Source organism: Peromyscus maniculatus, chromosome 22 (genome assembly GCF_049852395.1).
Source record: "Peromyscus maniculatus bairdii isolate BWxNUB_F1_BW_parent chromosome 22, HU_Pman_BW_mat_3.1, whole genome shotgun sequence".
NCBI lineage: Eukaryota > Metazoa > Chordata > Mammalia > Rodentia > Cricetidae > Peromyscus > Peromyscus maniculatus.
Genome location: NC_134873.1, coordinates 40,050,730 through 40,077,438, shown reverse-complemented (window position 1 = coordinate 40,077,438; position 26,709 = coordinate 40,050,730). Strand labels below are relative to the sequence as shown.

At 49.8% G+C, this 26,709-nt stretch overlaps 2 protein-coding genes across 3 annotated transcripts in view; both read right to left on the bottom strand.

Annotated features, from left to right (window-relative positions):
- The window catches only part of Clip4 (CAP-Gly domain containing linker protein family member 4), a 118,835-nt gene extending 110,645 nt beyond the window's left edge, over positions 1 to 8,190 (bottom strand). Inside the window, exon 1 of the mRNA XM_076558929.1 lies at positions 8,086 to 8,190. The gene's annotated coding sequence lies outside the window, so the exon portion shown is untranslated. The remainder of the gene's footprint in view (positions 1 to 8,085) is intronic.
- Positions 8,191 to 9,370: 1,180 nt separating this feature from the next.
- The window catches only part of Togaram2 (TOG array regulator of axonemal microtubules 2), a 62,952-nt gene continuing 45,613 nt past the window's right edge, over positions 9,371 to 26,709 (bottom strand). Inside the window, exons 18-20 of one of the 2 annotated variants that reach the window (XM_016008981.3) lie at positions 25,432 to 25,648; positions 16,522 to 16,608; positions 9,371 to 9,861 (exon numbers count right to left, since the gene is read on the bottom strand). In XM_016008981.3, coding sequence (XP_015864467.1) covers positions 9,521 to 9,861; positions 16,522 to 16,608; positions 25,432 to 25,648 — 645 coding nt within the window. In that variant the 3' untranslated portion in view covers positions 9,371 to 9,520. The remainder of the gene's footprint in view (positions 9,862 to 16,521; positions 16,609 to 25,431; positions 25,649 to 26,709) is intronic. The other variant, XM_016008979.3, reaches the window with a different exon arrangement.

Sequence of the window (26,709 nt, the reverse complement as noted above, 5' to 3'; positions counted from 1 at the left end):
CTGGGGAGAGGTAGGAAGAGGAAGATGTGAAGAGGAAGACCAGTCTAGGCCACCTGAGCAGGTTCAAGACACCCTAGGCTATAGAACAAAACTGTGTCTAAAGAAAGAGGGAGGGAGAGAGGGAGGGAAGGAAGGAAGGAAGCCGGGGAAGAACCCGAGGGTAGGGAAGTAATCAGTTGTCAAACTCAGTAAGAATTGACTGGGTTCTTTGAAAGTCTCCACATCTTTCAATGTGAAAATAATAAAAGATTAAAACATTTTGCTTAGAGACACAAGTCCACGTGAAAAAAAAATACACCAAACAGGGGGGAAATTAAGTTCCTGCAGCTCATTTATCTCAGGCAGAGTCTTGGGGTGGTCTGTCAGTCAGATAGATGGTCAGCAATTACTTCGGCCCCTGAACGGCAGCCCTGACACAGAGGCTGGGAGGGCGAAGGACCTGAGAAGAATTACACCTGTCTCTGTATGCAGTGCCCTCCCTTTCCAAAACAGTTACCTACATTGTTCCGTGAAACTTAGGTCCTACCCGATTATGAACGAAGTATTTCTTCAGCACCTCTTACAAAAATGAGTAAAAAGTGAGGCTGAGAGCTGGCCAATCAGGAAAAAGCGAGGTTGAGAGCTGGCCAATCAGGAAAAAGCGAGGCTGAGAGCTGGCCAATGTGTTGCTCCAAAGATGTGTCTCGCGCTAGGGGCAGAAGACACACACGCACCCACCCAGTTCCAAAACAGCTTCCTTCCCAAGACACCTGCAACAAACAGCTTCTAGGTTGTTCCAGGGTGGGGAGAGGCAGCGCTAAGGGACGGTGCAGCCTTCTCGTGGGGAGTGATTCCATTTACAAATAGGGAACTGATTTCCTTATCCAACCACAGCCCCGCCGTACTTTCATCCATTCCTCTTAAACTGGCTTGGATAGAATTTTAAACAATAGGGGCTGGAGAGATGGCTCAGTGGTTAAGAGCACTGACTGCGCTTCCAGAGGTCCTGAGTTCAATTCCCAGCACCCACAGGACAGCTAACAACTGTTTATAACCCCAAGATTTGACACCCTCACACAGACACACATGCAGGCAAAACACCAATGCACATAAAATAAAAAATAAAATAAATTTTAAAAGAAGAATTTTAAACAATAATCCTTTGTGGACCCAACCAGATCTCTCTTCTCTCCCCCCACACACAGATCAAACTGCTCCTAGCAGTAAGGGAAGAGGAGTCTTCTCCGAACACTCTTTGCTCCTCACGGCCATGAACCCAGGAAGCAGCTACCAGGTGACACTATGACAGTCGTGCGTCGTCGTCGTCATCCCCCCCCTCCCACACCCCTACCAGCTCCTGCTGCACATCCCCTTCTGGGAACAGCACTGGCTTTACTTCAGTGCCCCCAAAATGGTAAAAGATGGCAGAGTCAACAGAAAAAGAAAAAAACAAAAGTCGGCCCTTTATGAAAATCATTTACCTAGCCAGCCCCGTCCTTTGAACAGGACAGGATTGGCTGTGCTTACAAAGCCCGGTGCCTCTTTAAAACTATTGTTTAGTTAACAGCTTCTGACACCAGCTCCTCCTCCGGAGGAGGAGGAGGAGGTGCGGGGATCACTCTCTGCATGTAAAACTTCTCAAGGAGAGCCCAAGGTGACGCTAATAACAGCTGTCAACCCGCAGAGAGGTAATTATAAAGCCATGATTAAAACAAAACAAACCCTTCAGATGTCACAGCCTTCTTCAACGGAACACCAACTTGACAGGGAACCGGACACCAGACCGCCCCCTGAATAAGCCCCAGGAATAATGACCCAACACATCCCCCACATGGCCCTGACTCAGAAACACCCACGAGGGAACAGTGAGCATCCTGCACCCTGATGCTACCAGCAACACTCCTCCAACCTGCCTCCTCTTGGGACTCGCCAGCCTGGCTGCCTGATCCTCTGCTGATTCCTAGACATTTCCCCCAGAGCCGGATCTACAGTGAGACTAACCAAGCGGCCATCCCTGCCTCCTCTTTCCTCCCCACTCCCCAGAGCGGTTTTCACCAACCATGTTTGGGAAATTCTAGTTTAGAAAACTCCGCCCGCTTGGATGTGGGCGCTGGCTTGGAAACTTAACCCTCAGAGTATCATGGCGATGGCAGAGGTCTTGAACCCTAGGTTTGTGTGGGCTGGTACTGGGCTGGGAGGGTGGCTGGGTTGGTAAAGCGTTTACTGGTGCAATGTGAAGACCTGAGTTCAATCTCCAGTACCCACATGACGAAGCTGGGCACAGTAATTCGTACCTGCAATCCCAGCACTAGAGAAGTTGAGAAGGCTGGATCTCAAGGGCTCCCTGGCCAACCTAGCCTTATGACCAGTGAGCCCTGGGTCAGGGAGAGACCCTGCCTCATACACCTAAGGCTCTCTCTGACCTGAGGTGTTGGCAGAAAATCTCTGAGATCAGAGTAGTTTCAGGAACCCATGGGGTTTCAATGGGTTGTGACTGACGGGGGGGGGGGGGGGGGGGGGGCGCGGGGGGAACTGTCTTAAAGGTGTAGAGGACCCTGCTGGGTCAAGGTCAGTAGAAAACAACAGACCTGGGCACACATCCAAGCTCCAGCTACATGTTAGGGCCCAACCCCCAAAGCAGACCCCCTGCCACACCCATAGTACCCATTTCTTGTTGGAAATGCCAAAACTCAAGCCCGGGCCCAGCCTGCCAATCAGTGTCTTCACTTGACCCGACTCCCTGAGAACTCTACACTGGCTGAGGACACTCCCCCTGCACCCCTGGATCCCAACTTCCTCCAGGGAAAGAGAGAAGTGATCTCTCCCTTCAAGGACAGTCAAGCAGAGTGACAGACCCAGAACGTGGCAGGCACTTGATCAGCAGTCAAAGTGTTCTCCTGCCCCCTGGTCTCCACAAGAAGAGGGCCAGCCTCCCTGGCTCCTCCCCTCCATCCTCGGGATGGCACTGAACTACAATGAAAGGAAAACACTTTCAGCTGGGGGTGCTCTGCTTCCAGCTGTGAACCCCCACTCCCACCCCGGGAGAGAGGAGCAATGCACTAGGGAGGGAGAGGCATCGGGGTCTCCTCCTCCATCCTCCAGTGGAAGGGGTGAGAGTGAGAAAGACCAGGGGTGGCTGCAAGAGCCTGTCAAGCAAGGACCAAGAGGGCAGAAATGACAGGCCCCCCGAAAGTGAGCAGGGCCCTACTTTCTAGTAGAGAGGATAAAATATTTTGTTTGCCCTAAGCCCTCAGAGACTCGGTGGGTCTCAGGGTCCGCCAAGCCCCGGCTTGGCAAAGAAAGCAGAGAGCAGAGATCACCAGCTTCTCCAAAACGCTGACCCCCTAGAACATCATAGCCATTGTCAAGGGTTCCCTGTGGCTTTTGCTTAACAGTTTGTAAGAAGTACCAAGCATGGAGGGCCCCAGGAAGGGGAAGTAGTTCAGCTCTCCTGGGTAAACTGGAGGGAAGTGTGCTGGGGTGGGGGTGGGGGGGCAACTTGAGGGATCAAGATGACTGAGTTGGGGGAGGGTGGGAGAGGGAGACCAGTGGAAGAAATACCTTGATAAAAGGAGCCATTATGGGGTTAGGGAGAAACCTGGTGCTAGGGAAACCCCCCGGGGATCCACAAGGATGACCCCAGCTAAGACTCCTAGCAATAGTGGAGAGGATGCCTGGATTAGCCTTCCCTGTAAGCAGATTGGTGACTACCCTAACTGTCATCATAAAACCTACATCCAGTAACCGATGGGAGCAGATGCAGTGATCCACAGCACTGGGCTGAGCTCCTGGAGATCAGGTGAAGAGAGGGACGAGGGAATCATATGAGCAAGGGGGGTCAAGAGCATGATGGGAAAACCACAGAGACAGCTGACCCGAGCTAGTGGGAGCTCATGGACTCTGGACTGACAGCTGGGAAACCTGCATGGAACTGAACTTGGCCCTCTGAATGTGGGTGACAGTGGTGTGGCTTGATCTGCTTGTGGGGCTCCGGGTAGTGGGATGAGGACTTACCCCAGGTGCATGAACTGGCTTTCTGGAGCCCATTCCCTATAGTGAGATACCTTGCTCAGCCTCGATGCAGTGGGGTGGGGCTTGGTCCTGCCTCAGCTTGGTTTGCTAGACTTTGTTGACTCCCCAAGGGAGGCTCTACCCTCTCTGAGGAGTGGATGGGGGGTGGGGTGGGATGAAGGGGAGACAGGGGTGGGGGAGAAGGGGAGGGAGGGAGAACTAGTTTGGTATGTAAAATAAAAAAAAATTAAATAAAAAAAAAGAATTACCTCAATAATCTTCACAGCCGCTGGGTTAAGGTGGATATTATTGTCATATACACCTCACCACCACGATGACAGACAGACACAGAGGTCGACAAAAGGTTTCAAAGTCACAACACATCAGCAAGTCACAGTGCCTAGACTTACTAAGCTCAGGCCTTGGGCCTCTGTTCCTGACCTCAGTCTCCGTCTCCAACTGCAGGACCCACCCCCACCCCCCACCCAGAGAGCGCCAAAGACAGGGTGTGGTTTCCGAATTTGGCCACAGATTGGAATCTCTTGATGAACAGAGATGAGAGGAAGAGGAGAAGGAAGATGGGGGAGGAAGAGGAAGGGAAGGAAGGAAAGAGGGGAGGAAAGAAGGAATAGAGGGAGGGAGGGAGGGAGGGAGGGAGGGAGGGAGGGAGGGAGGGAGGGAAGAGGGAGGGGAGGAAAGAAGAAACAAATGAAGGAATAGAGGGAGGGAGGGAGGGAAGAAGCCTGACCCCCACCCCAGACCAACCGAATCAAAACCCCCTAGGGAGGCCCAGCTGCTCCACCCTTTGATTATTGCCGGATGAGTCTGACACACAAGGTGGATTATGGAGCTGTGTCTTCCTCCCACTTCCCTTTCCAGGCTCCACTTGCTCTCCTCCACCAAGGAGAACAGTGGACCCACTCTTTACCTAGAAGGTAGCAGATGAATAAAGGAAAAGAAAGCAAGGCGGAAAAAAAATAGGTTTTGGGGCAATGTTCTCTAAAGTCTCACACATCCCGCTTGATGTAAAAGGAAGTTGTGAAGATCACCCTTCACTGTCGTCTTGACTGGATGTGAAATCACCTGGGAGACACACCTCTGAGCATGCCTCTGAGAGTGTTGCCAGAGAGGTTTAACTGAAGAGGAAAGACCCACCCTGAGTGTGGGTGGTCCCCATCTTAGTTAGTTTTCTATCGTTGTGATAAGACACCCTGATCAAGGCAACTCACAGAGGAGTTTATTGGGGGCTTATAGTTTCTGAGGGTTAGAGTCCAAGCTATCATGGCAGGGAGCATGGCGGCAGGCAGGCAGGCATGCAGGCAGGCAGGCATGGTGCTGGAGCAATAGCTGAGAAGCTTACATCTTGAGACACAACCACAAGGCAGAGGGAGAGACGCCAGAAACGGCATGACTTGAAACTTGGAAGCCCACTCCAGGGACACACCTCCTCCAGCAAGGCCACACCTCCCAATCCTTCCCAAACAGTTCCACCAACTGGGGACCAAGTATTCAAGTATATGAGCCTATGAGAGCCATCCTCATTCAAACCACCACAGTACCATCCCATGGCCTGATGCTCCAATCATAATTTAAAAAAAGGAGAAAGTGGGCTGAGCACTGGCATTACTCTGCTTCCATAACAGGATATAACGTGACCAACTGCCTCATTCTCCCTCCCCCATGCCTTCCTCATCACAATGGATCCTACCCTCAAAACGTGATCCAAAGGAATCCGTCCTTCAATTGTTTCTGTCAAATACTCTGAAATGGGAGAGGTGATACGGAATTCTGCGGGCGCCCACGGTGACTCAGTTTCCCACAGTGACTCAGCTTGAAGCTGACGTCCATTCTGACCCAAAAGAGTTCAAAGCTTGCTTGCTCTAGTCTCTTCAGAAGCTGTGAGAAAGCTCTGGTAAGGTCCCTAGGGAAGGTACAGGGGCTGTGAGAAAGTCCTGATTAGCTTGTGGCAAAGAACTAATTATCTCGCTAATGCTCAATTCTAGGCAGGTTGCTGATGTCAGCAGGTGGCGTATGTTTGAGATAATGAAACTGCCTGTTTGATTCAAGGACAGGCTAGACCGCCTGTGCTGTGCTTTGTTCTTCCTTAGCCTTTCAGTTTGTGTATAAGCCGGCTGTGAAATAAACTCAAGGCTTGCTTGGTATTGACCAGAAGCCGTCCCGGCACTGATTTTCTCTCTCCGTCTATTCTTCTGCCTCTGTTTTCCCTCAGCCTCATGCCCTACTCAGCTACCCTAGTCGGCAGGCTCCGACAGAATTCCTGGTAGTTATAGTCTACAGACATCTCTCTAGTGTGTTATTCTCATGCTGGGGGCGGTGGAGAGTGTGAAGAGGACTTTCCACAACCAGAAGCTACCTGCCCACCCTCAGAAGCATCCCGTGTCTTAGGGTTATTATTGATCGCTCTGATGAAACTCCATAACCAAAAGCAAGCTAGGGAGGAGAGGGTTTATTTCAGCTTACTCTTCTAGATAATAGTCCATTGCTGAAGGGAGTCAGGACAGGAACTCAAGCAGGACAGGAACCTGGAGGCAGGAACTGACTCAGAGGCCATGGAGGGGTGCTGCTTACTGGCTTGCTCCTCATGCTTTCTTATAGAACCAAGGACAGCCAGCCCAGGGATGGCGCCACCCACAATGGACTGAGCCCTCCCATACCAATCCCCAAATGAGAAAATACCTTACAGGCTTGCCCGTCGTCCAATCTTATGGAGGCATTTTCTTAAATGAGGTTCCTTCCTCCCAGATGGCTCTAGCTTGTGTCAAGTTGATACAGTAAGACAGCAAATCCTCGAAGTAGAGCTTCTGGCTCACACACAATAAATCAAAGAATGGGATGAGGCCAGCCCCAAGGCACCATCTCGAGGGTCTATCAGGACAATACTCACTGCCCATGAATGACCCTCATACGAGGCTCTTGGAGGACTTCCCAACAGGCTAAGGCCCAGGTTGTTATCGTGCTATTTCTCTTTGGTTTGCAAGCAATAACCTGTAGCCCAGGCTGACCTGAAACTACAATCCACCATACTTCATTTGGGGTTCCCAAAGTCTGCCAAACCACCCAGCCCTTTCTCCATAAGAACGTGCCAGGGGTGTGGGCTGCAGAGGCCTTGACTACCCAGCAATAGATTAAACCCCCGAGATCATGAAGGCACACAAAACAGAGCAAAGATCTGTTCTTTCCTTTTCTAGAGTTATTTTCAACACATCCACCCATGAGAACCCTAGGGACAAGAAGCTTGGGTTTGAGGTGGGTACATAAGACAGGTAAATAGCATCGAGCTTCATCCTTTTTGTTCTCTCTCTCTCTCTCTCTCTCTCTCTCTCTCTCTCTCTCTCTCTCTCTCTCTCTCTCCTGTGTGTGTGTATGTGTATGTGGTGTGAAAGTGTGTGTGGTGTGTGGGTTCGTGGTGTGGGTGTGTATGGTGTGTATGTGTGTATGGTGTGTGTGTGTGTGGTGTGTATGTGTGGTGTGTGTGGTGTGAAAGTGTGTGTGGTGTGTGGTGTGTGTATGTGTGTGTGTGGTGTGTGTGGTATGAAAGTGTGTGTGGTGTGTATGTGTGGTGTGGTGTGTGTGTATATGTGTGAGTGTGTGTGTCATGAAAGTGTGTGTGGTATGTGTGTGTGGATATATGTGAAAGGCTCTCCATCTTGTTCAATCGAGCAAGGTTTTTCAGTCAAACCCAGAGCTTGCCAGTTTGACTAGTCTGCTGGCCAGCTTGCCCTGGGCTCCCGCCTTCGCCTTCTGAGGCTGGAATGATACAGGTGTTAGCACCTCCCCCCAGTACTGATCTAGCTCCTGGGCTTCTGAATGCCAGCTCACATGCTTGCACAGCAAAGCGCTCTAACCACTGAGCCATCCTCCCAGCTCTGTCAAGCTTCATTTCTGCCTTCAAACACCTCTGCCAGCCTCTAAGTTCCTGGACTCTTACAATTCCCAAGAATTGAAAGAAACAGTCCCATCTCTCCCTGGATCCTGACAAGCAGATAATATAGGTCTCCCCCCAAAAAAGCTTGCTCAGGCGATAAGCAAATGTGGTTAATTACATCGCATAAAGCCTTAGAAAGATTTACAAACCAGCCTCTCGGAGTGTCCTGCACAACTTCCTTTGCCAGCATTTCTCTTGGCCCAGACGGAGCTGGCTTCCGGAAAGCCCTGCTGGGGTCACCATCAGGTGAGCAGCAGCTCACGCTGGCTCTGGAGTGACCCTAAGTCACACTTAAGCCGGCTATTAGAAGCCAAGCCCCAGCCTGACTTGCAATCACCCACTCAGCCCGGGGAGGGGCTGGCCAACATCCACCTGGCCAGAGCTGCCCTGGCTTAAGGCCAGCCTCCCCTGGAGAGGCTCAGGACAGCAGAGAACTCATATCAAACCTGGAGGTCAGATGATGGATGATGCAGGGGGATCCCACTAGGTGGGCCAGCCCTGCCAGAGAACCTGCTGGCTGGAGGCCGAGCCTCAGGACTTCACCATCTGGAACTGCCCCTATATGGAGTAACGTCTGAGTCCTTGGCCAGTGGCGAAATGTCACCCCTTCAGTCTTGACTACATCACAGCTGCCTGGCTGTGTTCAAGGCAGTGACCTGAGCTCTTAAATCCTACTCACATCATTGTCGATCTGTTGCTGGTCACGGCAAACCAAGGCTACTACAGAGATGTCCTGACCGCCGCCCCCCTCCCAACCCCGCCATGGTCAGGACCCTTCTCCCTGGCTTTTCCTTAGGGACCAATACTTTCTCACCACCTGGCCCCACTGAGCCCAACATTCCCGTGACTCGGCCCATCTAGGCAGCCTGTGACATTTCGCGTAGTCCACGTGGCACTTGAGTCACGTACAGCAGGCAGACCCCACCACACGGTCCCATCCATGCTGATTTAAACATGAAACGCCATCTAGTCCTCGTCAGAACAAGCCAGATGGCCAACTTCTGGCTAAGGCATCTAGTGGTACATTGTTAAACTCTTCCTGCTCTGTGACAAGCTGGGCAGATCCCCCATAGAACGTCCCAGGGGATACATGGAGACTAAAGTCAAGATTTTGCAAGGCTGAGGCGTGAGGGGCTGGAAGACGACGTCTGCTGCAATGACTTCTAATCAAGTCGATGATAAACAGACCATATCTGAGGGAACAACGGCGGGGGTTGGGTGGGGGTGGGGGTGTGAATGCAGGAGGCTTCCAGCTGTTCACAGATGTGGGGGCTGGGCTGTATTCCTGCAACATGGGGGCCTATGCGTCCCTTTCTTTCCCAGATACTTATCACTATGCTATCTAAAACTAGGTCTGTGGTTGTTGTGTTTCGTAAACCGGTCTGATGGAAAATTCCCTGTCTGTGGTTAAAAAAGTGTAAGGTTAAAAAGAAACCTTAGAAAAAATAAGCAATTCTTTTATTTCTACTTCAAAATAGACTATGTACATCGGGGACCCTAATGGGGAGAGTAGGCCGTGAGGCGACTCCATCATAAAAAATAAAATAAAGTAAAAAATAGTCATTTCCCATTTCAGACCCAGCTTTAATCCGGCGGCTGGGGGCAGCTGGTCCCAGTCACCTTGCTGTCGGGGAGCATTATTTCTCCACTGGTGACCTTGTCATTGGCCCCCGGAGATCCAGAGTCCAGAAGTCCCTGGAGTGTCTTGAGGACGTGCTGGGGCTGATTGGCGGCGAAGTCCTGCAGGCGGGACCCCATTTGCTCCTGGAGGCTTCCGGCCAGCCTGCACACCACCGGGCGGGCGTTCCCACCACGCCCAGGCAGCACACCATTGCCAGTCATTTTGTTCAGGAAGTACCAGAGGACTGGAAGGACATGCCGCTCCACTGCCTGAGGCTTTCGGGGGTACACTGAGGCCACCAACACTGTCACAAAGAGAAGAGGGAGGGTCATTTGAGCTGCACGCTCTATCACCAATTCTGCGCTCCGGAGGGCAGGCACCCCAGCGGGGCTTATTTCCCACGTAGGCCCTGTGTGCAAGCCTCATGACGTTCAGGGGCCCGTTAAAATGTTTCAATTTATTTTAACATCAGAAGAGAAACATTGCTTTGTATTCATAACAGTCATAAAATATAATTTTACTTATTTATTTTTTTTTAGGAAAGAAAGGACCACAAAGGCCAAGGCAAACGAGGTAGGTCCATGAGGATCGTAATGTGTCCCCTCTGCCCCAGTGAGGGAGAAGAGGTGGGTTGCAATCCCACCTCTACCATCTTCCAGGTGCGTGAACTTGAGAAAGACACCACCTCTCTTTTACACTTGTAGAGTAAGAATCGCAAGCCTAAGCCAGATTCTCGAGACTGTTAGAGACCCCATCATCATACACAAATGTCAAGTAAGCATGTGACCGATAGGAGCCAATATTAGCATTGCATAAATCCAATGTTTCCACCTGTGAAAGTCATTACCAACACAGAGCAATGCTACACTAGCAATGGGACCTGGCAGGAATGAAGATATACAGACCTGTACCCCTCTCTTTGAATATCCAGCTATGGAGACAATGGTCCCTAGGAAATTGGAATTTCCCCGAGGAAGGAAAATTTCTCCCTGAGAGTAAGAAATAGACTTGTCTCCCTGGTCCTTGTCAGACCACCTTGCAGGGAGACTGGAGATGGTAAGGATGGACATGGCTACATCAGGTCAGGGACAATGTGACTGTGTATGCTTCTATTCCAACCTAAATCTCAGTCAGAACCCCTCAGATGGACTGAGGGAGGCGGCAGGAGCTCTTTGTTGCTCCTCCCACGGTGACTGCCTTGAATAAATCTCCGTTCTCTGCTTTCCCCTATTACTTGTTCTTTAGTTGGCTTATTGAGGATGGGTAGCTGAAGCCAGCTTGTTAGGGCTGCCGGGGTCCGGACTCCAACTCTAGCAACTCCAGTCACAGGGAGAAAAGTTGAGTGTCTCCAAAGAAGCAGTCTAGCCTATAAAACAGCTAGCAAGGAACAAGACCTACAGGGCCTCCCCAGCATCTAGACATCTAACGTCACGATCAAGCAACACTCTGTGAGGATGAATGTGTGTGCAAGCCATCGGGCTCCAGATAGACCCTCCATCCTGGTGAAGAATCCCCTGAACCTGGTTGTCTCAGGACCCAACCTTCTAAACCCACGAATACTCATCACCCACATGAACCTGCAGCAAGCTCTCTATCACCAAAGTAGGTACCAAGGCTGCAGCCAATATCAAAGCCTCCCCAGGCCTGCGTGGAGAGGTTGCCCTGGCCTGAGGCTGTGGCTATTGTGACTCTTACTATCCTAAGTACATTAGTGCTAACCAACACTAATGTATATATATATATATATATATATATATATATATATATATATATATATATATATATATATATATATATCTTACTGGTGTGTGTGTGTGTGTGTGTGTGTGTGTGTGTGTGTGTGTGTGTGTGTGTATGCATGCACAGCCCACTCTGCCTAGCATCCTAGTCAAGTACTGGTGAAGGTAATAAGTCTAAGAACAGTGATTATTTGATTTATGGGACCAAGAAACTAGAAGGTTCTAGAAGACTATATGGGCCTAGCCATATCTGAAAAATCACTCCAACCCAAGATTTGGAACTTCAAGACTCCATTTCCTGCTAAAAGGGTGGATGTGAACCCATTGTTCAGAGGAGGAAAGCAAGATTCAGGCCAAGGACTTCTCCTCCATCAAGACCTTGCTGAAGACAGAGGCCACTTTGCCTTGGCTCCAAAAGCTTGCACCACACTGTCCTCCAAACCTTGGGGAGTCCCATGTCCCAGAGGCTAGTCTAGAGCTTTAAAATGCCCAGTTTGTCCTTCTCTCATGGGCTTAACATCTTCAAACCCAAGGGAGTTCCTTTGATTTCTGAGACAGTGGGGAACCAGATAACCTGGATGTCCCTGTCAGGGGAACCAGATAACCTGAATATCCTCCTCAGGTCAGACTGATACTCTCCACAGCATTTTTCCATCGAGTGTAAATTTTGCCTATGACTACCCCAAGGTTCTTGCATCCCATCTTGGCGGGGGGGGGGGGTCCCCTGGGAACACCAATGGTCACAGTTCTCTCAGGTGTCAAAGTGATGACTGGGAAGGCAGGTCTCTACCCTGCAGCCATGTACGCATCTCTGAGAAAGGCTCCAATACAAAGAGCCATGAGAGGTTCCATGAAGAGAGGAACTGCCTGGGACAGGCTGAATGCTGTATTCTCTGGGCTTTGAGAAGGCTGTGTTGGGGAGCAGTCACCAAGAAGGCAGAAGAGTGGCCCAGTAACCTTGAGAAAGGGAGGCAGGAGAGAAGCAGCTACATATATTCAACAGCCAAAATGTTTCCTGAGTCTCTGTGGGATCTCTCACCCACACAACCAAAGTGAGGCCATGAAAACCGTACATGTGCATTCTGTGTTTGTAGTGATATTAATGTCACAGGGGCCCAAAGCTAGGAGTATCCCAGTGTCCATCATCAGGTGGAGTGTAAACACAGTCTGGGATGTGCATACAGTAGTCTGTCTTTCTTCCTTCAAAAGAAAATTTGGAGGCTAAGAAAATGATAGTAAAGTATTTGCTGAAAGCATACAGGCCTGAGTTCACTCCCTCAGAATTCACATTTTTAAAAAGCCAGATAATAACATTTTTTAAAGCCAGGCATAGCTCATAATACCAGCAATGGGGAAATAAAGACAAGAGACTCTCTTGGCTGTCTGGTCAGCCAGTCTAGCCAAATTGATGAGATCCAGGTTCACTGAGAGACTCTGTCTCAAAAAATAGGTGGAGGAGACCGGAAAGCAGGCTCAGTGGTGTAGAGCACTTTCTGCTCTTACAGAGGACCCGGGTTCAGATCCCAGCACCCACATGGCAACTTGCAACCACCTGTAACTCCAGTTCCAGGGGATCCAATGCCTATACTGATCTCCCAGGGCTTCTGCTCACATCTGATACACAGGCATACACTCAGGAACGAACACACACACACACACACACACACACACACACACACACACACACATAGAATAAGTAAATATTTAAATAATAATAATAAGGTAGAGAGCAACTGAAGAAGATACCCTAGGTCAACCTCTGGCCTCCACATGTACACATATGCACACCCACCTATACACACACACACACACACACACACACACACACACACACACACACATTCTAATGCCTGCTGCAACATAAGTGAGCCTTGATGATATGATGCGGAGTGAAATAAGCCAGTCTCCCGAAGATGAACTGTGTAGGAGTCCACTTCCATGAAGTGCCTCGGAAGTCAGTCTCACAGAGACAGGAAGCAGAACGGTGGCTGCAGGGGCTGAGGGGTGCAGGGAGTTATTTTTGATAGGGTGAGAATTTTCAGTTCCACAAGATGAAAAGAGGTGGGTGGTAGTGGTGGTTGGACAACGTTATGAATGTAGTCAATACCCAAAGAATCTCCTTCAATGGAGTGGTAAAGCTCATGTTATGTGTATCTTAAAACAATAAAAAAAAAAATGGGGAAAACCAATAAAAAGGAAAAGGAGAGAAATCCCAAGAACCATCCCTAACCCCGACCTTAACTCCTAACCCTAACTCGAACCCAGTTCAGAAACAAGACATCGGCCTCCACCAATGGGGTCTCCAGCCCTTGCCCTACCAGATTCTTATTTTCTTCTGCCATGGCTTGTACAGGTCCTCCTGGACTCTGACCCTCTGTGCAATGAGCTACACTTGACCTCCAAAGACCAAGAACAGCAAACAACCTGCCCACATCTCAGCTGCCCAGGCCACACTCCCTCCCCTGCCCACATCTCAGCCGCCCCAGAGCCATGGTCCCCGGGCACAGGGACATGGTAGTCACTCAACTGGCCAGGTCAGTCTCTTAAGTTAGCAGAGGGACAGAATCCCTCCGGGAACCATGGTGAAGAAGCAACCCCTAAAAGACAGCTTGAGCCTAAAAGACAGCTGAAGTAATTACAAAAGATTTACCCCTAGTGAACTGTGTAGTTCTGGTCCATGCCTGTGTTGGAGGCGTTTCTAGCAAACACCTAGTTAGCAGAAGAGCTTGGGAGAAACATGGTTCGGAGGTCTCTTGAAAAGAAATGGGGAATATTAACAGTAAGTGGATAATCTATGATAGTGAGACTCCTCATCCACCTCAGCCCTCTAAGTTACCGGCAGATATTTGTTTTGTTTTTTTGTCTTGTTTTTTTGGCAGGGTCTTTTTTGACCCCGGGCTGGTCCCTATATAACCAAGGATGCCCTTGAATGTTTGGTCCTCCTGCTTCTGCATCCCAAGCACAGGGATCACAGGCTTGTGTCACCACGTCCAGTGTACGCGGTGCTGCCAATCAAACCCAGAATTTCGTGCATGCTAGGCAGGCGCTCTAACACTGAGCTCTGTTCCCGGCACTTTTTTCTCCAGGGCAAGGGACGGAACCTGGGACCTTGCACATTATGGTCAAGCGCTCTACCACTGAGCTGCAGCCTTAGGCTGCAAAACACTGATTGTGGGCCACGGGAAAAAGGTTGTGTCTGGTCTCCTGGGTGATCTTAGTTCCACACCCCTCAACCTCACCCCCAAGGCATCCAAACCCCACACCGAAGCCACCACGGATGCTCCCAGCCCTCATGCCACAGCTTTAGAGGAGGCCTGGTACCTGAATGGGAGGTAAAGAGTCACTCCAGGGGCATCGGGAAGACTAAACCAGGACACAGAGACAAGGTCCGGGGCAAGAGACAGGACAGAGAAGTCAGAATTCAGAGGTAGCACCCAAAGTCCTTAACGATGCTGCCTGTGGCAACCAAGCACCTCATGAGCATCCAAGACGCGGGGACATTGGGGGAGGCAGCACCCTGGTGACTCACCATGGGGTGCACTCCCAAGAGCACAGGGGAAAAGGGGACAGAGGAGGTGATGTGAGGTGCTAGGATGGTATGGACATCACCCAGGTGGAGGAAGAGGATGGCACCTGACAGCCTTTGTCTGGCCAAAGAAGCAGCATTTTTTTTTAAAATTTAATTTTTGTGACAATTGTCAGCTACTAAATCATGGGCTAGGCAGTGCCTAGGTGAAAAAGCCATTCCCTCCTGACTCATCAGTGGAAGCCAGATGTAGGGAAACACATCTGTAATCCCAACAGTAAGGAGACTGAAGCAGGAGAACTTTACATAGGAGGCCAGCCTGGGCTACATAGGGAGAGCCTGTTTCCAAACAAACGAACAAACAAATCAAAGGAGTCTACGTCTGGTGATAGCCCAGTCAGTCAAGCACTTGCCTTACACCCCGAATTCTATCCCCAGAGCCCACATATGGTGGTTTCTGTGAGAAATGCCTCTCCTAGGCTCAGATACTGAACACTCAGTGGTCCCCAGTTGGTGATGCTGTTTAGAGATGCGGTGTGGCCTTCTCAGAGGAAGCACATCACTGAGAGACAGGCTTCGAGAGTTCCTGGCCTCACCTCGCCTCCATTCACTCTCTCTCTGCCTCATGTCTGCATCTGAATATATGATCTCTCGGCTTCCTGCTCTGGCTGCCTCCCACCACGCCTCCCCTGCCATGATGGACTCGTATCCCTCTGGAACTATAAGCCAAAATAAACTCTGTCTTCCATGCACTGCTTTTGGTCATGGTGTTTACCACACTAACAGAAAAGTAACTAATACACCGGACACAGAGAGATAGCTTGAGTGTAATTGGCCCGCATCATCTCATAGGGAGTGGCACCATTGGAAGGTGTGGCTTTGCTGGAGTGGGCGTGGCCTTGTTGGAGGAAGTGCGTCACTGTGGGGGCGGGCTTTGGGGTTTCCTATGCTCAGGATACCGCCAAGCAATTCAGATAACTCCCTATTGCCTGCAAGCCAGTATGTAGCCAGTGCCATGTTGTTACGTCCTCTGCCATGATGATAATGGACAGAACTTCTGTAAGAGAGCCACCCCAATTGAATGTTTCCTTTATCAGAGTTGCTGTTGTCTTGGTGTCTCTTCACAGCAACAGAAAACCCTAAGACAGACAGACAGGTGTGGCGGCTTGTGCTTTGTACCCATCACTGAAGAGTTAACTCCAGTCACGCTAGCCTACTTAACAAGTTCCGGGCCAATGAGAGACCCTGTCTTAAAAAAAAACAAAAAACAAAAAAAAAAACCTAAGTGCATACCGCCTAAGGAAAGGAAACCAAAGAAGCCCTTTGGCCTCTGTACACATGTGCACACACCTGCACATGCACACAGGCACATGCACACAGACACACACACACACAGACACACACACACACACACACACACACACACACACACCACACACTTTCTAAAAAGGTACTCAGTGGAATAGAGAAATCCAGATCTGTAATGAGGAAGAAATACAGTCTTAGAAACTATTTGGTTATATACATACATACCTCACTTTCACCAAAAACAAAGACTGCTTTCTGGTAACGGGGAGAGTGTTAGAGAAAAAGCAGACTATGAAAATTCTTAAATGTCTTTGAAATCTAAAAAACTACATTTCAGTGGAGAACAGTGATGGACAGGCTGTCCGGGCTGGGTGGGGTTACCGGTGCTCACCTGAGAGGCGATCTGTGACAGCCAACACTGCAGGACCACTCAGGAAACGCACACGTCCGGCGAAGGCTTGAAGGAGGCAAAGGTGATCTGAAAGAGATGGAGAGGTCAGCGACCAAGACCTTGCCAGCTATGCCAACACACCAGGCACTCACGATGCTAGGTGTCCACATGCCCTCATGAGGAAAGGGCCCTATGGGGAGCTGAATTCATCCTTCCAGATCAGTGGACACACACGTGCGTGCGTGCGTGCGTGCGTGCGTGCACACACACATATGGAGATTGGAGGATAACCTCAGGTATTGGCCCTCACTTTCCACCTTATTTGAGATAAGGTCTCTCACTCTCCACAGTTGTACATCAAGCTAGGAAGCTCACAAGCTTCTGGAACTTGTGATAAAAGTCTGGCTGGGGTAATAGACTTGGGCATCTGGCTTGATCTGGGGACTGGATCTGGTCCTTACACTTACATGACAAGTATCGACCCACTGACCTATCATCCCAGCCTAGGACCAGTTTTTGAAAAAGCAAATGAGCAGGATGTTAGGGGAGAGGAGGAAGTCTAAAGAAATTAGATTGACTCCAAACAGTCTGCCATTTGTTCTCAAATGTCTGATTCATATTGTCTGATTTTCCAAATTGCCCTAAACTGAAGTTTGAGATTTAAAAAAAAAAAAAAGTAGATGGATGACTGATAGACAGAAGACAGACACACAAACAGTGATACTCGCAATACACAAAGGAGGATGGCTACATGGATATTTGAATGTATTGATAGCTTGGGGTGAACGGAGGCCCTAACCACTGATCACACAAAGGTCATTAAAAGGATGGGGATAGCATTCAGAAGTCAAGGCTTTTGTTAAGGCCTGAACACACACTCTGGTCATTAGGATGCTCCATGTCAGGTTGTCACTTCGTCCCACAGTGAGCACTTCCTGGTGCCCTTTATGTGATGGACATGGAGCCCAGAACTAGTAAAAAGGAGTCTCCCTCTCCTCCATGAGGTTTCTGTGATTTGAATATGAATCTCACCCAGGGTGGGAAATTGCACTCCTGTAATAAGAGCCTGAGCAAGGGTTGATCAACACCCCTGGGTCTGTCCATGGAAGGCACAGGAGATAGCAACGTTCTGCTATCTCCCCGCTACTCCTGCCATGAACCTGGAGGCACTGGCATGCCCAGCTCCCAGCATGCCCAGCTCCCAGCATGCTCAGCTCCCAGCATGCCCAGCCCCCAGCATGCCCAGCTCCCAGCATGCCCAGCTCCCAGCATGCTCAGCTCCCAGCATTTTGCAACCACAACAGTCATGGAGTAACTTAATGGAAAGCAAGGCAAGGAGTGCAATGCCCTTCTCAGGGCGATGGCTATGGGGCTTGCCCACACCTGTCAGGCGGGCAGGGCAGGGCAGGTCCAGCCACCCAGCAAGTGAGTCCTGGTGTCTGAGTCAATTTTCTGCTTCCATGATTTTATAAAAACAGAATGAGCCATTTACAAACAATGAAACTTTATTTGGCTCGGGGTTGGGAGGCTGGAAAGTCCTAGAACAGGGACTGGCCTCGGGGGAGGGCATGAGTGTTGCATTGGTCTATGGTGGAAAGCAGAAATGCACGCCTGTGTGTGAGAAAGATAGAAATATGCCGTCATCCTTTTTTTTGGTTTTTCGAGACAGGGTTTCTCTGTGTAGCTTTGCGCCTTTCCTGGAACTCACTTGGTAGCCCAGGCTGTCCTCGAACTCACAGAGATCCGCCTGGCTCTGCCTCCCGAGTGCTGGGATTAAAGGCGTGCGCCACCACCGCCCGGCCGCCAAGTAACCCTTTACATCAGAATTCCACCCTGCGATATCGAGCCAACCCTGCAGCAATGCATTCATCTGCCTTCATGGGCAGAACCCTTGACCTAAGCCACTCTCAAAGGTCCTATCACTCACCACGACTGCAGAGGGATTTCAGCTTTAGCATGGTTGAGGGGAGACCTCAGAGCCAAGCACCTGAAGTTAGGGGCCCAGGTTTAATAACTGCTCGGTCCAATGTAGCACAGTAAAAGCAAAGCCCCACCGGGCTCAGTCCAGCTCCTGGTCCTGGGCACAGTGCTCCAGAGCCAGAAAGAAGTGCTCCTGGGGAGTCCTTGGGAATGAACCACCAGCCAATCAACCAGGCAATGCTTCTCTGGCAGCCAGCAGGGGCACCGGGTGCTCCCTAAATGCTAGCAGTGTACAGGTGCTTGGTAAATGTTTGTAGAGTCAGGGCACGGTTTTTCCAGGCTTGTTTATGAATGTCAGAGCACTTTACTGGGGCACTTGGCCTTGTCTTGTTCTGGTCACCTCTGTAAGACTGGCCTTCCTGGGTCACACTCGGGTTTAATGAGACAAGGGAGCAAGGTAAAGGGGTACAGATTCTGGGTTCAAGTTGCCTGAGCTTAAATCCTGTCTCTTTCATGTTTTACTATGTAACACTATATGAGCCACTCACTCCCTCTATGCCTCAACTTACCCATCTACAAAACGGGGCCAAATCCTAGCTCCTTTCTGAGTTGCCGTGAGGTTTAGATGAGTTGATTTAATATTTAGGATTACACCCATATTATACAATTAATAATGTATCTGCTGTCCTAATGAGTTTTATTATTGCCCTAAAACTCTTACAATGTAAAAATCAAGAGGCCAAAATCTTGAGCTGGCTTGAGGTAACTCAGCAATAGAATACTTGTCTAGCATGTGCTTGGGCTCTGAGTTCAGTTCCAAGCATCATTTGAAAAAAAAAAAAAAGGTGATGGTGGTTGTGATGATGAATTTAACATTTGAAAGGCTAACATCAATATTCCATTAGCTAGTCCCACATTTCCAGAGGGTTCTTTTTGCCTCACAAGGAGGTCTAGATTTGGTATGCAGTGAAAAGCATGTAAGATGTCATGCATGAGAAGAAAAGAGGCCTGGCTGGTCAGTCTGTCTGTCCTCCTGAGGCTCCCTTCTCTACAGAGGGACAGAGGGACCCCAGCATTATCCCAGGTGTCCCACTTAGTGAAGCCCTGAGGCCACCAGGCCATGTTATCCTCAGACTACTTGAAAGCCACAGAACTGTATGTGTCATTTAAAAAAAAAAAGGCCGGGCAGTGGTGGCGCACGCCTTTAATCCCAGCACTCGGGAGGCAGAGCCAGGCGGATCTCTGTGAGTTCGAGGACAGCCTGGACTACCAAGTGAGTTCCAGGAAAGGCGAAAAGCTACGTGGAGAAACCCTGTCTCGAAAAAAACCAAAAAAAAAAAAGGAAAAGAAAAATAAACTGTTACTAACATTGGGCATCCTTCACTTTAGTTTTCTTTCTTGTTTTTATTTTTTTGACTCTTAATGTGCGGCTCTCAGAGATCTGCCTGTTTCTGCCTACCCCTTCCTGTGCATAGCCGCGTACGTAGTTGTGATATTACACATTTGAATTTGCATCCTGTTTAACCAAATCAGAGCATGCGCGTTTGCATATGATGGCGCACTGGAGCCATAGGCTGCCCTGGAGTACATACACCTCTGCAGGTGGGTCCGTTCCCCCTCCTCCTCTTCTGTCGGATGACCACACCCAGTTTGGGCTGCGCGGAGGACTCCCGTGTACCTTCAGTTACTGAACAGTGATGACTGTCCCCAGTTGGTCATCAAGCCACTGTGCACATGCCGTGGCTTTCACATTTTCCTTTTAAAACTCTTCTATGGGGAGACGGTTCAGTCGATAAAGGACTCGACATACAAGCTTGTCAACCTGAGTTCTATGCCCAGAACACACACACACACACACATACACACACACACACACACACACACACACACACACACACACACACACACACTAGGATAACAGTGTGTTCTTAGAATCTCAGCACTGAGGAGTTGGGAACAGGTGAGTTCCTGGGGGCTTACTATGCAGTTATTCCAGGTCACAGTGAGAGATTCAATCTCAAAAAATGAGGTAGAAAGCTCCCAAAAAACTACACATAGACACAGACAGACAGACAGACAGACAGACAGACACACACACACACACACACACACACACACTTTTCTGAGTTGGTACTTGTCATAAGTGGATTATAGTCCTTTCAAATGCTTCAGATTTTTCTATTTCCCAATAATTAAAAGCATGATTTTTTTTTCTTCTTGGTCTTTTTTGAGACAGGGTTGCTCTGTGTAGCCCTGGCTGTTCTGGAACTCACTCTGCAGACCAGGCTGGCCTTGAACCAGATCCTCCTTCCTCAGCCTCCCGAGTGCTAGGGTTAAACCCATGAGCCACCACTGCCAGGCCCAACAAGCATGATTTTTATAGAAAAGAATGAGATTTCATGTTAAGTAACTAGTAAGGCTACAAAGGAGCATTGAAAACTGGTTCCTGTTTACTTGCTTTCTCTTTGAATTTTTTAGACAGGGGCTCACGTACAACTCAGATTGGCCCTAACGCATGTTAATCCTCCTGTCTCCGCCTCCCAAAATGCTGATATTACAGGTATGGACCATGAATGTCTGTCTGCCCTGACTAGAACTAAAGGAAAGAGTCCACATCAAAACTGGACTCACTTGTGGCTTTTCACGGGGTGAACTTGGACACCTGTGGGCTTTTTTTGAGGGTTTGATATGTTGGAGAGGCATCTGGATGCAGAGTCTAAGCCCGTTGACAACATGACGCCGGTCGTATGATTTACAGACACTTAAAGTCAGAGAGCAAACAACAAAACCAGATCCGAGCCTACCCCCACCCCAAGCTTATCTGGCCTCTCCAGCACTGGCCAGAGGCAGAGCTAAATTGAGAGCTCCTCTTGGCTATGAGACACCAGCACGTCAAGGTCATCTGGGGGAGGCAGAGCTGTCTGCAGCCTGAGGTTTCCATCAGGCAAATATCTCCTCCACCTAACCCAACGGTAACAGAGCCCAATGGGGCCAACCAGTCTGCTCCGGCGCTTCCTTAATCCTCAGAAACGCTCCCCTGAAATCACGTCTCAGTGTCTAGTAGGGAAAACGGCACTGAGCCTCAAGTTCAGAGAAATCAGAAGCAGGAAGTGGATGATGACCGGCAGAGGCCAGGCCGCAAGCTGCCCAGTCTCCTTCCTGTCCACCCAAAGGGGACAGCCACGGCAACTAACACCTGATATATCAGCCAATGTCACACCCAAGCCACCAACCCTCAGGGCAACCAAGGAAGACACGATTGGGGCTGACGAGACCACGCTGTCAATGAATTTCAGAATCAAGCAGCATCTTCAGCGTCGTCCTAGGAAAGGCAGTCCCACCCCCACCCACCCCGTTTAGCTGTGCCATCTGGACTTGTCGCCAGAGGACAGCAGTCTCACTTGGCCTTCTTCTTGATCCTCCCGCCCCGCAATTAGCAGGAAACAGACTGGAGCATGCTGCGCGGTCACTCTGGCCCTTCCCCATTTAAGAACGGCCCAGCATTTTACAGGCCACCTCCAGCCTGGAGCCCAAAATCTCCCGGGAGGGCCAAGGAGAGGCAGGCTGTGGAGACAGCCCCTCTGTAAGAGGGGTCCAAAGGACCACTAGAATTACCAGGCTTAGCTGAGTAGTTTGGGAAGACTATATTCATTTTCTGTCTCCACTGCCCGAGGCTCTGCAGCGACCACCCAAAGCTCTGGGCAATGGGACGTTCACTCCCATCTCCCCTGAACTACATTTGCCTCAATCTAGACTGATTAAAGCCCTTCCTGGGGACAACATGGTTCTCCCCTTGGCACTCACTGGGGGCAATTAAATTCTCCATATCGCTAACTTAAATCCTTAAGCTTGCCGCTTCATCGTCAAAAACACCTTCAGAGTCTGTGTTGCTAGTGGGACTGAGGCAGCGTGTGACACAGCAAACCCAGCTGGCCCAGAACACTCATTCCCACGCCTGCTCAAACACCACCACACCCGGAGCCAAGACAGCACGCTGCACCTTGTAGGCTCCGCGGGAGCTTTCGCGAGGGATTTATTGGGTTCCCTCAGACCTATGAGGCCAGCACTATTCCATCTCAAACCTCAGCGCTGACCTGAGGAGTAGAGAAGACGGACACACACACACACACACACACACACACACACACACACACACACACACACACACCGGCATCATTCTCCCTGCATCAGTCTCTGCCTGGCGGACCAGAAGGACTGTTTACAGCTGTATCCAAGAGGACTTTGCCCCAACGGGGAGAACCACATAGCAAAAACCCTGCTTGCAATGTGCTGGTCCCCACGGGTCTCTGTGTTAGGAGCCTGGTCCCCAGCGTGGAAATGCTGGAAAGTGACGAGGCTTTCAGGAAGTAGAGGTTAGCAGAAAGTAATGAGGGCATGAGGAGCACTGCCCTTGGAGGGGATTAAGACAGGCCTTGAGAAGTGAATCAGTTTCCACATATTTTCTTTAAAAAACAAATAACAACCACCCCCCCATGTGTGCGCGTGTGTGTGTGTCAGAGGCAACCTCAGATGTCAGTCTTTGCCTTCCACTTTGTTTGAGACCTGGGTTTAACCGCTGCATTCACCAGGGTAACCGAGCTTCCCAAGATTCTCCCTGTCTCTGCCTCCCATTTCTCCACAGGAGCACTGGGGTTACGGGCGTTCAGGCTTCCATGTCCCACTTGAAGTGGGTTCTAGGATCTGAAACTGTGCACTCAAACCGAAAACAATTTATTTACTGAAAACTGCCACCTTCCTTCCTGGTGTCTATCTTCCTGTCTGACCTTCTAATCTCTTCCACAGGAACTCCCACCATTGGGACACCATCCACCACTGTGACATCACCCACCAGTGTGATGTCATCCACCATTGTGACACCATCCACCACTGTGACACCATCCACCATTGTGACACCATCCACCATTGTGATGTCAATTACCATTGTGACACCATCTACCATTGTGATGTCATCCACCCGTGTGATGTCATCTACCACTGTGACATCATCCACCAGTGTGACGTCATCCACCACTGTGACATCATCCACCAGTGTGATGTCGTCCACCGTTGTGACATCATCTACCAGTGTGACGCCATCCACCACTGTGACATCATCTACCAGTGTGATGTCATTCACTGTGAGGTCTTCAATAAAGCTGATCAGAAACCGGTACCATGCTCTTGGACCTCTAGAAGCATGACTTAAATTTCTTTATATATATAAACTTCCCAGCCTTTGTTGTAGTAGCCGAAAGCAGACTAATACACAGGCCACAGCCAGGTCTACCACTTTCCAGGGTACTCATCCTAGGTGAGTACAGCAGATCCTCGGGTAGAGAGAATCTGACTCTTAGAACTATGGGAGACACTAAATTCTGTTGTCCAGAATGCCAGGCTCTTCCATGTTAGGGAAGGTTAGCTCAGTGGCAAAGAGCAGGCTGAAGCCCTTGGCAGAGGAAGAGTTAAAATGAGTCCACTCCCCAGACATGAGTGATCATCCTCCTCCGATACCTAAAGCCCATTCTGCTTTGTGTAGGTTTTCCCAATAAATCCAGGGCCCGTGGTGATTTACCAAGAGCCTTGATTATTGGCAACAGCAATCTCACTCACCCAGAGCAGCTCAGGGAACAAGCTGTAATTTAGGGCTCGATTTGTATTGTTTGTTCCGTGGCAACAAACTCAGCAAATCATAAATTTCCTCCGCGATGAAATGTGGAAATGGACAATATTTATGAACTCAGGAGAGAGAGGAGGGCTTGACCAAGCTTTTGATTTGTAACTGAAACTCCTCCTGGTGGTGCTAGCCAAGGACACAGCCTGCTGTCCCGGGCCCAGGAACTGGGCTCTGGCCAAGGCATGGGGAGGGAGGAGAGGAGAATGTGCCAGGGATGTCTCGCCCAAGACGTTCTGTGAATGTGGAGGCCAGGTGCCACCTTGTCCCCATCCGATATACAGCAAAGGCGATCTTCAGACCCAAGTTCCTTCACACAAGCCCAGACAGAAGCCTACTAAGGTACTTCTTTCTCAGTACGCCTAAAGTTTCAAACGTGCCCTTCCCTATAGGGATATGCTAAATATCACCTTCTAGCCAGGAACGGAAATGGAGATGCACCAGAGTCCACCTGACATTGGGGAACTGAGTTGTGATGCTGCAAAGTGCACAGGATCTGACATGCTCTTGCTTCTCATGATGGCTGCCCACTGCACCTTCCTTTCTTCCTCCATTCTCCGCTCCTCTCTTACAGTCCATCACCAACCCCTGGCACAGACAGGCCTTGCCAAGCACTCCTCACTCACCACTGTGGTGCCCTGTGTGGCCCTGAGAAGTCATTTTCCTCATGTGACCGACTATAGGGAGGCTAGACCAAATCCTCTCTCATCACCTCCATTCCAGACCATGCAGTGCCTGGGAGACTGTGGTGGTTTGAATAAGAATGGCCCCATAGACTCATATATTTGAATGCTTGATCATTAGGGGGTGGTACTACTTGAGAGGGATTAGGAGGCGTGGCCTTGTTGGAGTAGGTGTGGCCTTGATGGAGAAAGTGTGTGAGTGGGGGATGGCTTTGGAGTTCAAAAGTTCAAGCCAGTCCCAGTGTCTGTATCTTCCTGCTTTCTGAGGACCCAGATGTAGATGCCTCATCTACTTCAGCACCATGTCTGCCTGTGTACCTCCATGCGTCCCACCGAGGGGATAATGTACTAAACAAACCTCTGGAACAGCCAGCCCCAATTACTTTCTTGTATAAGAGTTTGCTGTGGTCTCTTCACAGCAATAGAACAATGACTAAGACATAGACAGAACATGGAAAAAGCCTCCAGCCAGGAACGTGGGGGCCCTACAATGTCAACCCCTGCTCTGTACAGCCTCAGACAAACCAACCAGAGTTGTCTGCCACTCATCTGACCCACACACACAAGACGATGCGTGCGGTGGCTCCGGTGCCGGTGCCTCCCGCAGCCCCACAGGGACTACAGTGGGATGCTCACCCAGACTGTCCATCATGGCGTCCAGCACAGTGGAGGCGGCAGTGGAAATCCCAGAGTTCTTAGAGTTGAGGTTGTCAGCCACTGCAATGATGAGGGACAGCAGTATGGGATGGATGCTCTCTTTCAGGATGGGAAGCATCTGGGCGAGGGATTCCAATGCCCACTGGTTCACTTTCTTGTTGGAATCCTGAAGCCTTGGGGTAAAAGTATCAAAGACCTATTGAGGGAAAAAAAATCAAAGAGTCCGTGGGCACTCGGGCTTGGCAGGAGTTGGCTGGGTTTCCTCCCGCATCCCTGAAAGGGGTCCCCCGACCTGTACTAGCACATCCCCAATGAAGAAGAGCTTATCTCCTCGGAAGGGGAACGAGCCAAAAAGGAGGGACGGATGTGTACAGCGCATTCTTCACATGTCAAACATCCAGAGCATCGGGGTAAGTCCTCTTCACCGTTTCACACTGATGACCTTAGCAACCCGTGTTGCTGTTATAACTCTCCACTTTCTCATCAACAACGAAGGCTCACAGAGGTTACTGAGTCTCTTCAGACCACACAGCTAGTAGGGAACCTGACTCAGCCTGGGTTCCCACCTGCCTGTCAGCATCACTCCCAGTGTGTTCAGCCTGTTACCCAGCCTGTCCATCATTCATGACCCAGCCGCTGCCCAACCACAGGCTCTGATACCAAGTATTATGCAAATAACTAACCGGATGTGACCCACGATCTTGACAACGGCACCCTCTCTGGCAGAGGGATGGAAGCCAAGCGGGGGATCTCTGAGCATTCTAAAGATGTGCTCAACCCCACAGTCACATCCAACTAGCCATTCGACATTACAAAGACCATATGAGGGGCTGGAGAGATGACTCAGAGGTTAAGAGCACTGACTGCTCTTCCAGAGGTCCTGAGTTCAATTCCCAGCACCCACATGGTAGCTCACAACCATCTGTAATGAGATCTGGTTTCCTCTTCTGTGTACATAATAAATAAATAAATCTTAAAAAAAAAAAAAAAAAAAAAAAAAGACCACATGAAAAGTGAGCACTTGCCAGGCGGTGGTGGCACATGCCTTTAATCCCAGCACTTGGGAGGTACAGTTGGGGGAACTCTGTGAGTTCGAGGCCAGCCTGGGCTACCAAGTGAGTTCCAGGAAAGGCGCAAAGCTACACAGAGAAACCCTGTCTCAAAAAACCAAAAAAAAAACAAAAAACAAAAACAAAAAAACAGTGAGCACTTAGCGCCAGGCTCTCCACACATCCCCTCCAAACCAGTTCAGAGCTC